The 11,259-nt window shown below is 43.6% G+C and overlaps 1 protein-coding gene across 1 annotated transcript; it reads right to left on the minus strand.

Moving 5' to 3' along the window:
- Positions 1–171: 171 nt before the first annotated feature.
- Positions 172–11,214, minus strand: RB195_005555 (uncharacterized protein; the record flags this gene model as incomplete). Its single annotated transcript, XM_064178130.1, has 10 exons — positions 172–1,491; positions 2,339–2,416; positions 2,478–2,582; positions 2,652–2,729; positions 3,076–3,180; positions 4,741–4,842; positions 4,913–5,020; positions 5,523–5,610; positions 5,728–5,807; positions 11,152–11,214. The coding sequence occupies 10 exons, from the start codon at positions 11,212–11,214 to the stop codon at positions 172–174; spliced, it is 2,127 nt and encodes a 708-aa protein (XP_064035210.1).
- Between the last annotated feature and the right edge of the window lie 45 nt (positions 11,215–11,259).

Genomic DNA, 11,259 nt, shown 5'->3' on the forward strand with positions numbered 1-11,259 from the left:
AAAAAGATCAAAACATAACAATTGCGGCCGAAACTTATTTATTTAGACATTTATTTGTACTCTCACAGAAGCTAATAAAAAAATTAGCATATCACTATGCAGCACATTGCGTCGCGTAATTTTATGTACAAAAGAAAACATTCCGACAGCGCTGAGATCCGTGGGACGGAGCTAAACATTCACAAGTTGGGGTTGACCATAAAACCTCAACACTTCTCCGTTCGGTAGTATGATGCGGCCTTCGGGTGAGTTTTCGTTACAGGGGCGTGTCCTGAGCAGCCAGAACTCGCCGTTTCCCGATGTGGTTCCCTCACTATCGCACGGTTTTATGCCAGACGAATCCTTTAGTTGGATCCTGGGGATTTTATGCTGTGAGGGTTGAAGGCGCTTAAACTCGTCTACTGAAAGATGGCTTCGTGAATTAGACTCTACGGGTGTTCCATTGTCGCCTGTGCTTGCTTGAGCGACTTTTTCGGCGTTTTCACCTTCGGTATAAACATACGCCCCCATGTTCCCTTCCTTTATAAAGTAGCTCGCTCCTTGCGCCTTCTTCCTCTCTCCGGCCTCTTCTTCTTTCCGCTTCCTCTCCTGATCTCTCTCCGAATATACTATAGCCGCCATGTTCCCTTTCTGGACGTATTGTGCTGAGCCGCTCTGCACATCTGGCAGCTGCACGTCAGTTCTGGTGTCTCCAACTGCGGGTACGCTCTTGTAGGGGTACCAGTACTTATTTCCATCCGTAGAGCGGTTCTTTTGATTCGCAAGCTGCGAATAACGCCAAGTACTATAGTCAGTGTCATTTTCTCCGTTGTACCTGTTTCTCATCGTTTCATGGTCCATACGGATAGCCTTAGCCAACAGTTCGCGATAATTTCCCTGATAATCAGGCGCGTGGAATTTTCTTACTTTAACCATTGTTTTCCCGCCAGAGGGGGGATTGTCAGCGGATTTCACCGCTGGGATGGATGCTCTCTGCTCAGAAGCAGATTGTGGGGAACGCCTGAGGTGCCAAGCGCCGTTATGGAAAACCCACGTCCCCGTCGGATGCGTTGGCGAAGCTGCCTCCAGTGCCGTTTTAGGGGCCACTTCAACTGCGTTCTGTGGCTCAAAGTGCCACTCTCCTCCCCGAAACACCCATGCACCTCCTTCACCTTCAACCCGATTCTCCACGGGTGTTTCTGCGTTGCGTTCCTGAGAAGACGGTCGCGTATGTGATCCGTCATGACTGTTTTGGCGTCTGTCTCCTAAGAAACGAGGGTGTCCGGTAGAATCCAAATAAGAAGACCTGTGGAGACCGTTATGATGATCGTTTCTACGGTTAGAATGATGTTCTCCAATTTGTTGAAGATCGGGTTGGGACTTGGGGTGTTCCTGAATACTGTGACGTTCGCTCGTGGGAAGTTGACCGCTCGCTGCCATCGGACGAATGCCTCTCACTCGCGACATCTCTTCCTGAGTCATCTCGCGCCAGCCGTAACGAGGAGAAAAGAGCTGAAAGCTAGTGCATATAGATTCAAAAGCAGTGTTCGATGAAATTCCTGATATTGAATTCTTTCTAACTAGGGTTAAAGTTTGAAAGCAAGATTTCAGGAATGGCAGAGAAAACGCGGCATATGTGGAACTAGAAGAACTCGGAAGTTTCAGTTGATCTCACGATGCAGCTCTTCACTCTCGCAAGAGAAATGACATGGAAGCGCATAGAATTACTCCACAATTCGTCTGCATACACGAGCCGGATTCCTATAGTCGGCGCAAAACGACATGAAGCAGTTGGGTGAGCGGCTGCACTCAAGGCGGCGCGGTGTAGAATCGAGCTGGACCATCGCGATGGGTGGTCGACACTCCCTTCGCCGATCATCGACGGTCCCTCTCGATCCTAACAGCAATGCTTCACCGAACTGCATCAAAGTGGAACTGTTGGAGCTATAATACTACCTGTAACAACCTTTATAATATACCCTATAGAGTTTCCGTAATTAAGGAACTGTTTTATTCCTGTGAGATATTTAGGAGGTTTTCCGTGGACTTTGATATTCCAAAGCTATTCTGACAAAGATTTTCGTCACTACGGAAACGTGTTGGAATAAAAGATCGGATTTCGGTAGCTTCAAAAGTGTCCAAAAAATCAGAACATTGGGGGAATCATAAGTTGGTTACTCAGTGTTCTTAAGGCAGCTTCCTTCAACTTTATAACATTTCAAAATTCCAAATGAATTAGGTGAAAAATATTTCGAAAATAGGGGTTGGTAAGAAAATCCCCGTTTGAGGATCTGTTTTGTAAAACTTCTATTCGCGTCAACTAAAATTTGCAATGGTCATTCCAGGAAAAAACACTAACCAATCTAGGATAAGCCCCTTGACCAGCAGGTTCATACCAGATCTCATCGTAGTAGGAGTAACTCTTAGCAGGTGAACTCTAAAAACGTTTTATGGAGGAAATGAAAAGTTTTTTTCGAAGGTTGAGAACAATAACCGGCCTCGTGCATCCTTGGTTCTTGCATAGGTGGTGGCGGGTTCGCTGGAACGGCTTCATGTCGAGCTTCCGCTGCAAACTGTTCGGTTCCTCCTATGCGTTGTTGCTGCTGAAAATAAATTCCATAACAAATAACCAACAGTGATTTGGGTTTTATAAAAGTTATTTTGAAACCTACCTCATAGTAAGAAGGAAGCCTGGGAGGTGTAGGTTCCTTTACCCTAGTTTCCGTTCGATGTTCTTGAGGAATATGATCCTGAAGTATGCAGTACTTTACTGCGGAGGAATATTTACTACATTGAAATAAATCCTATTTCGATTTTGAAGGATTACTGCACATTTTCTTTTTTTTTTTGCCATTAAAATTTCTACTGGCAAGTGTTCTTGGAATATAACTTTTACCTTGATCTAGTGCAGATATTGTTGCCAGATAACCTTTTCTCAATTTCCAAACCAGAACTGAATAACTGGAGATTTTATTCGTGAGACTATTAAAGGGGATTTACACTCATCGTTTTCCTGATATTTTTTATGAAAATTTTCTCCATATGTCAAATAAGTAAATGGATACACTGGATATATCGATTTCTTCCAAAACCAACCCCATGGCGTCCTCTTGCAACAGGTAATGGCGCAACTTCTGCTTGTACAGGTTTCTGTGCATCTATTTCCATTCGATGAGCACTGGCCTTCGCAGAATCGTAGTCCTGAAATGAGCGGAAATGCTTGGAAAGTAAGAACTATGCGCAAGATTTGCAGGATGAACGCTTGAGATGTGTCTTCGCTATATGATTTTCCTAGACAATTCTAAATTTCCTAAAAAGCAAGCAGCGATAGAGGGACCATTCGCTGTTGTGGTCGTTTTGGGACCAACTACTCGCAAACGGACATCACTGAGGAATGGATGAAAGACGACGTTTTTGGAAGACGTTTTCGCGGATATTCGCCGTAATTTAATAACCGGTATGGTTTCGATTTTTCATTGCTGCAGTAATTAGCAATTTCCAATTTCTGATTCTAGAGTTCTCCCTGGTTTGCAGGAATTAGTTTTTTTCTTTGTTCGGCCTCTCCTGCTTCACTTCCTGTCTTTTGACATTTTCTAGACACTACATAGTTAAAGGCATCACCCCACGAATCTGAGGTGGTACGGATTTCAGGGGCGATTCCGTCAATTTCTTCCTAATTGCCGTGGAAAACGGCCCGGAAGATGCGGCGCGTGCACAAGGCTGGCGCGCTCCAAGTGAACTCGTTGTAGAAAGTAGCGCGCCGGAGCGCTAGAAGCCGTATCTTCCGAGCTGTTTTTTACGGCAATTAGGAAGAAATGAACGGAATCACACCTCTCCCTTAATCTACGATACCGTATACGAATACTCCACCTGAAATCAGTACCACCTCAGATTCGTGGGGTGATGCCTTTAAGTACCGAAGCGAGCCAGCAGTAGTAGGGATATGAAGGAGATAGTGAAAGAGAAAGGATCTTGTTGAGTATGCCTTCATCACTTTAAAAAGTGATCTCAATGGAAGAAGCTTCGAAAGCTTCTTCCATTGAGATCATTTTTACAGCTTTGAATATAAGGACTCATGAGTAAAGCGTGCAGGAGACCTTAGCTATGCTTAAAAAAGTTTAAATCTTGTGTTCTAAAAAAAGTAACAATCTCTTCGGTCATGCTACGTTCCATTCGGAACGCGCTTTTGATCTTTACATGTACTCACAGTTACTTAGCAGTCGTAGTATGGTCAACGTACCTGAAGCTCGGTGCAGATACGTAAGGTGCGCTCGAAAAGAAGTTGCGGTGGAGATTGGACCCTCGCTAGAACCGAACATCGCGACAATCCGAGGGGAACTGACGATGGTCCCACCTCGATCCTAAGCACTAACTCCACGGCGACGCTTTGAGCGCAGCCGCCTGTGCAACTACATCGAACTTGAAGTCGTTTTGACGCAATTAAACTACGCTAGGTTGCGACAACCGGGATTTCGAGACGACTAAGGACTTATTGTGCAACCACACTGCAGCGAAAAACCACTAATCGTTGGCGAAAGCTGGAATACAGTTCTGATAACAGCTCATTCGGATCCCGGAAATTCTATGCCTGAATAATAGTAACGAACCCTCAATTGGGGACAATCGGTGAAATGGATGTGAGTCAGAGAAAGTGAGTGAGGGTATTTTGAATCCGAACAGAGAAATTGGGAATGTGCAAATATCTTTTCTGAATCCTATAGCCGATACATATCTGATCAGTGCAGGAAAACCACATCACACCTGATCCACGTTGGAAACAGGCCATCGACCGGATCGTTCCGCTGCGATTTCCTCGATCCATGTAGGTGCTCGACGATTGTTGTTTGCCGCTGCGATTGAGTCCTGAAGAAGAAATTTACGGTAATGTTAGGTGAAAAGACCTTATGGAATAAAACATAGCAACCAAAGGAACCTGTGGTGGCTCGTCTGGTAGATGCGGCGATGGTTCAGCAACGGGTGCAGTCGTCTCTTCTATTCTGGATTCGATACGATATTTTCCGTCACCTATGGGGACCAACTCCTGAACGAGGTGAACAATCGCAGGGATTTTGAGTCTATGTTGTCTTTTAATGAATCTGAAGCACGTCATTTCATCCGAAAAGAAAAACTAGAAGAACGTTATTTAAAGCATCAGTCACGACCTTAACCAACAGCTTCGTTTGTAGGTGGCTGTGGAACATTATCGCTGTGCTTCCTATTCAACTGCACTACTGGACTAAACTATTAGTCGCTCACTTCCATCAAGAAAAGGAAGCGATCAACATTTTTAAGATCTCTATGCTGTTTACATCTAATTTTTCTCATTTCATTCTCATTTTATCAGTACATTCAGTAACCGTCTAATCATGTTGTAATTCCCTATTTCTTCTCCTTTTTTGATTTTTTTTTCCATTTAATTAGTTGTTTAATTCTTTCAGTTACGTTTATTGTTCAAGTTTATTTGTTTTTAACTGCGTGAGCGAATTTGATAGTTAGGAGACCGATAAGGGATCTTCACAAGATTATCAAACTCTGTCTCTAACCTGAATTTCAACAAAATGGCGGCCATCACGTTCAAAGCGTCTGCTGCCCACGAGGCCGTCGGACGACCATTTAACTCGAAGATGCTCTCTGGAAGAACGTGACTGTTTCTCGTCATTTTGTCTTTTTACGCCGCTCCACATGTCGAGAAATAACTAATGTGGGTCTCATGGCTAGAAGAAAAAATTGCCATTGAAGAAAACTCACGTGTTATCCGGAAAAGCAGGACGACGTAGACGTTTCAGTGCACATCTTGTCATAGATTTGCGGCAGCGTCCAGGAAATGGCTGGAAATTAAAATTCCACTTATGAACAGAAAAGTCTCGAAGGGATTCTAATAGGATCGCAAAAAAGTGCGCAACAGCTCCTTTTTCAACAATGTTGTAATCAAAATTTCTATACGATTTTTTTTTTCAAATTTTAACTCAATTCGATGGGGGTCCAGATCACTTTGGATTTCCTTGTGCTGTTGTGGGACCAACGAGCTCTGTTCTTGCCTTGCTCTGTTCTTCCTTACTTCTAGCAATATTTTGCACCTGAAGAACCATTAATCGCTCCTCTATTGGTTCCTCTTCGTAATACATATGTGTGGTGGCCTTGAACACTTGCAGTGGTAGAAAGTTAACGGGCACAGGAGTTGGTTGATCCCGAAATTTTCGATTGAATTGTAGAATACTGTACTTTTCACTATTGTCTTCTGTCGATAGTCAAATTTGAGCAACAGCCAAGATTTTTAACAAACTTCATTACGGCTAACGTTTCGGCGTTGTCGCCTTCGTCAGAGCCTGGAGAGTAAGAACATTTGCAATATATCCTCTCAAATGCCTCATCCAGAACAAGTCATCATCCCCTGGGATAATGTGTTTTCTGTCAATTTCTCGGTTCTATCAAAAATACGGGAATTTTTTGGTTCTAGATGAATTTCCTGGGTTTTATCTCCTTTACAGGACTAGCTGCTCTGGTAAAAGAATAGGTGAAGACAAGAATGATGAACAATCAGAGGCGGTAGCAGTCGTAAATTATCAGCGGGGAGCAGATAAGGATCGTTAGTGTGCCACTAATACTCGGATGACATCTAAACAAAAAAGTCAACTGTCGTGTCTCTCATTTACTCAGTGAAGTGCGTCTGGATTCATCCTAGAGAGAACTTGGGACCTCTGCTACGTACATCTTTTTCATTACGTGGGGTTGGAGGCCGTTTCTATCGAGTGAACTCCATTGACCACAGTCTCCAGACTCTTCTGATATCTGCATGCACATGTAATTTTCTACACTGCAGAAAAATGCGTATCAACACAGATAACGTATCACGGATCATTCTTTCGTCAGCGTTGGAAGTTGCACTTCCTGCTGCAGCGACGCTGATGGGAAGGAAGTGGGGACCTGTATGATACTGTATGTAACATACTGGAATAAGCTTGCGAAAAAAGCTCCTAGATACGTCTTTGTACGATCGCGAAATCGCGGAGGTCTCAAAGCTCAAACGGTGAAATTCCGCCGTTTTTTTTTGCTTTCCAGGCTCCATGTTTTACAAAAACTGCTAAAGATGGCAACAACTACACCTACGATGAACGTTCATATTCTAGATACCTTGTTAGCAGGCAGTAATTGCCGAAAAAGATGCAAAAACGGAAATGGAACTGAAATAATATGGTGTTGGACAACGGTAATTGTTTCGCAGACCTTCATGAACATAAGAACCTCATAATAATCGCTTCCAGGCTTCCAGTTACAGTGGAATAACTGACGATGTCGACTCCCACCCTCCAACGCCTGAGGAGCAAGAAGCGAAAACGGAGGATAACAGCACTAATATTTCAGCTCGAATGGGTCTGGCAAGGAACTTCCGTCTGACGTTCAGAAATCAAGGACTTTCTGGGACTCGCATTTTGTTGCCGCCTTCACATCTCAACTTAAGAATACGGTTTTCGATAAGACGTCGATGAGTTCTAGTTCTCCGACGTTCGAAATGTTCGCCGACGCTGAAGAAGACGTCTAGGCGAGAATAGTGGAAGGATTTCTGAAGATTATATTTGAGAGTGACTAGGAATTGAAAGGTAGTTACCTATGTGGAAGGATGGTGAAGATACAGGCAGCCGTGTTGAAGCGCTACACCTCGATAACATCATGCAAGTGGGTCAAGTCGTTTTGTACATTGGTAAGGCTGTTTCAGTGAGACTTACCGTGGAGTTAGCGGCTTCCCGTCTCTATTGTCGCTCGTCAAATTCCCCACTCCCTGCCAGTATACGATATTGCTTCAGTCGCATGACGTAGAATCCCCAATGGATAGAAAAACGCACTCAGCAGTCCCACGGACACAGTGTGGCTAGGGAGCCAGTAGTCGTTGTTGTTGTTGTTGTCTCACAAGACGGAGAGGGTCTACTTTCAGTTTCTCCAGTTCCCCTGGGTGGTATTGTCGTACGTCTAAGGATCTTAAGAGAGCGAATGTGCGATAATCTTACAGTTCAAAAAGTGATACCAACGGTATAATTTTATCATGGACACTTATTTCCGCCGATCATTCAGTGTCAACGCCCTTCGTCGCTAGCATCTACCCCATTGAGGAAGAGCTGTTGTGTAGGTGTGCAGATAAACAATGGAATGAAGCCCGGAGACTGCGAGTTTCGAACCGAGTGAAGATAGATCCACAGCGTTCATTTGGGATGACTTTAAAGCATTTCTTGGACGCTCTTTTCCTCATAAGCGAGGATCGTGCCCCTCGTTTCCTCTGAGTTTCCTTTGCTTACGTCTTTCAAGTAGTGGGATCATATTTCCATATCGTTTTCTAGGTGAATGTTCTTCGATACACAATCCAGGAACCGTCCTGATTTCTACAATGCAGGTAGCATTGCATTGTATCCATTCTGACTGGTGAATTACTCCGACTCTGGCAGAGCCTCCAAGCCTCTTTCTGTATGAGCTCTCAAAGTAGTTCGACATATACTGCTTGTCGTAGAGCTCGTGGCGTTATAGTTCGCAATTGTTTCCGATGCTGTACCATTTCCGAGACAATGTTCAACGTGTGGCAACAGTTGTGGAGCCGGAACTGACGAGAAGGCAGCAGAAAATTCTGCAGACGTAGTGTTGTCGCACTACGACACCTAGTTTAAGAGCAGGATATCCTTGCATTTCGGCCGATAAACTCCAGCTAGGCTACGCGATCCATCTCGTTATTTATCTACTACGGGCATTCACGTATTTGTACAGAACGTGTTGCCAAAAATCGCTACTTGACAGTTGCACAAAGAAAAGAATTCGCATATGTGAAGCTCATTTTTCTAAATTTCCCTACGATGCCATTTCACACTTCCAATACCATGAAAAACCCGATTTGAGCATTTTGCCCCGATACCCAGGCATTCCTCAGTTTCTCTCGTATGTGTTCGACCGTTCATTCATCATTTCGAAACAGTTGTCTATTTTGGGTTTTGTGGAAGATACGACAAAACAAATATTGGTGTGTCGGTAGCACAGGTGGCAAGCACGCTATCACCGGTTCTTCTACACTTCGCATGAATACTAAACTGTCTGTCAAGTTTTTTACAGCGTAATAAAAGCATGCAGTTTCACAAAACGAATTATGTTCATTGTTATCCCGCACGTATAAAGTTGGACCAGTAATAAACTCCAAAGGAGGAAGAATAGATCACATTTCATTAATTTTAAATTGGAATTCCAGGGAACCCGCTGCACAGGCTGTCATCTCGTCTATCCAACGCTTCAAGTTCCTTTGGTTGGCCAGATTTGACCAAACTGCGTCTTAGACTTTCTTGAACACAAATGCTCGGTCAGATGTCAGAAGCCCTCTGAAACGCTAGGTCAGACGTCAGAAGCCCTCTAAAATGCTCGGTAGACAGGGTCCCATGATCTGGTCAAAACAGCCGGAAGCTAGGCGCAGTTGCGTAAGCTGCTCCGCTTGAAGCGACGTGGATGAGCGGAGAACTCACGGTTGGCAGATCCTCGGACTGCAAAATGAACGGAACTACAGGGGTCTCGATCGAAGCCGCTGACGTTCAGCATGTTTTGACCCTTCTGTAATATAGGAACATTTGGATAAAGCAAGGAACGCTCAACGAGTCTGGTCACCAAATGTTCTTGGCGTAACATCTCCAAGTAGTCAGGGCATCCACACTCTCAAATCGAAAGACCGTCTATGGAGCAGAACCTTGAGCCATAGCTTGCGATCTGCTGCATGTGCAGAACAGAAGAAGCGGCGAGAACGTCTTTGCCACCTGTATCCTGCCTTTACATCCATAACCATCATGACTTCAACACAATTCAAAATGGGTGGGAGTTTCAGAAAGTTTTCTAAACGAACGGCAGATTCTTGCGACGGCGGGAGATCTCACACAAGTCCTCACGTGCTTAATCATTTCGTCTTGTGTATTTCAACATTTCCGACATTACATAGCAGAGGATGGTGCGAACGCAGTTGCAATACGATACATTTGGTGAAAATAAATGGATGGAAATACAGCCGTCGCCTCGCAACATCGTTTCCGAAAAGCATTATGTGTTGATGTCACCATTTTGTTGTGTGCACCTATTCTAGGACTGGAGATTGGGCCAAGATGGGCATGATTTTTGCCAGACAGAATGAAAACATGCAACGCTATTCCTATTGAAGAAAGAAGGATTTCTAACTTCTGCGACAAAAAGCGATCCAGTTTAAAAAAACGACGTAAGAAAAACGTCATCACTTGAGAAGTATGAGTTAAAAACACATAATGAAATTGACTATAATGAGAAACGGATGATCTTTCCCTATGGAGATCTGCTAGAAAGGTCCCTGGAGCGATTTTGAGTTACTGTTAGAAATCTGCCTCAGAACGAGAGAAATGAGTTTTTGCCGATTAGTTGTTTTTTGTCGTTGGTATCACTCAATTAGCTGCGAAACCGTCGCAAGCGTATCTCTCTAACGCCATCACACATACGACACCACCATCTAAAGGGACATCGCAGTAGATTTAATTCACCCGCTATGAGAACAAAAACAATACTCCCTTCGCTCGTTTTCTTTTCCTTCCGAGGTGGGTGAGAGGAAGGGACGGAGGGAAGAAAGGAAGGAAGGAAAAATTGATCAGTTTTTTTTCGTTTTTTCTACTGAACTTTTCACGCACAACGGTGAGAGGATATCGGTCATTAGTGGAAATTGGCGATGAGTTTGATGGAATGAGGTGATTGAAATAAGATCGCGAAGAGAGAGCAATTTTCAGACTTTTCAGAGCGACGAAAAAGTCGAAAGGTTAGACCTTTGTCTAGCACAAATTCAATTTTCGGTTTAAAACTAATTGTCACAAATGTCATCAATTTAGTAATTCTGAGCAGAGGAACAATTTTCACAGGGGTCGTGACTTTTTTGGGGCCGAGGAAGTGTTGCACATTTATTTGGTTTTTGTCGTAGATTTCAATTTTTTGCATTTTTTATTGCTATTGTTTTATTGTCCATAAATTGACATCAAGCCTCTTTTATATACATCTTTATACAAGAGGGCTCATCCCAATCCGTGGTGCAAAGTGAAAAAATTCTGCTGACTTCAACCAACAAAATATGGTGTAATGATTTTTAAGCAGTCCCGCCTATAAACTGAAAATAACTTAAAGGAAAAATAAAACAGCAGCGATACTCACCTTTGCTTCAATAAAGCTGAGCAATACAAACAAAAGTAAGACAGTGGAGAAGTGTCGAATCATCAGCAGGAGCGCGACGGTTCTCCCACTAGAGAGCGGTACTGAAAT

The sequence above is a fragment of the Necator americanus genome, chromosome I (genome assembly GCF_031761385.1).
Source record: "Necator americanus strain Aroian chromosome I, whole genome shotgun sequence".
Lineage (NCBI taxonomy): Eukaryota > Metazoa > Nematoda > Chromadorea > Rhabditida > Ancylostomatidae > Necator > Necator americanus.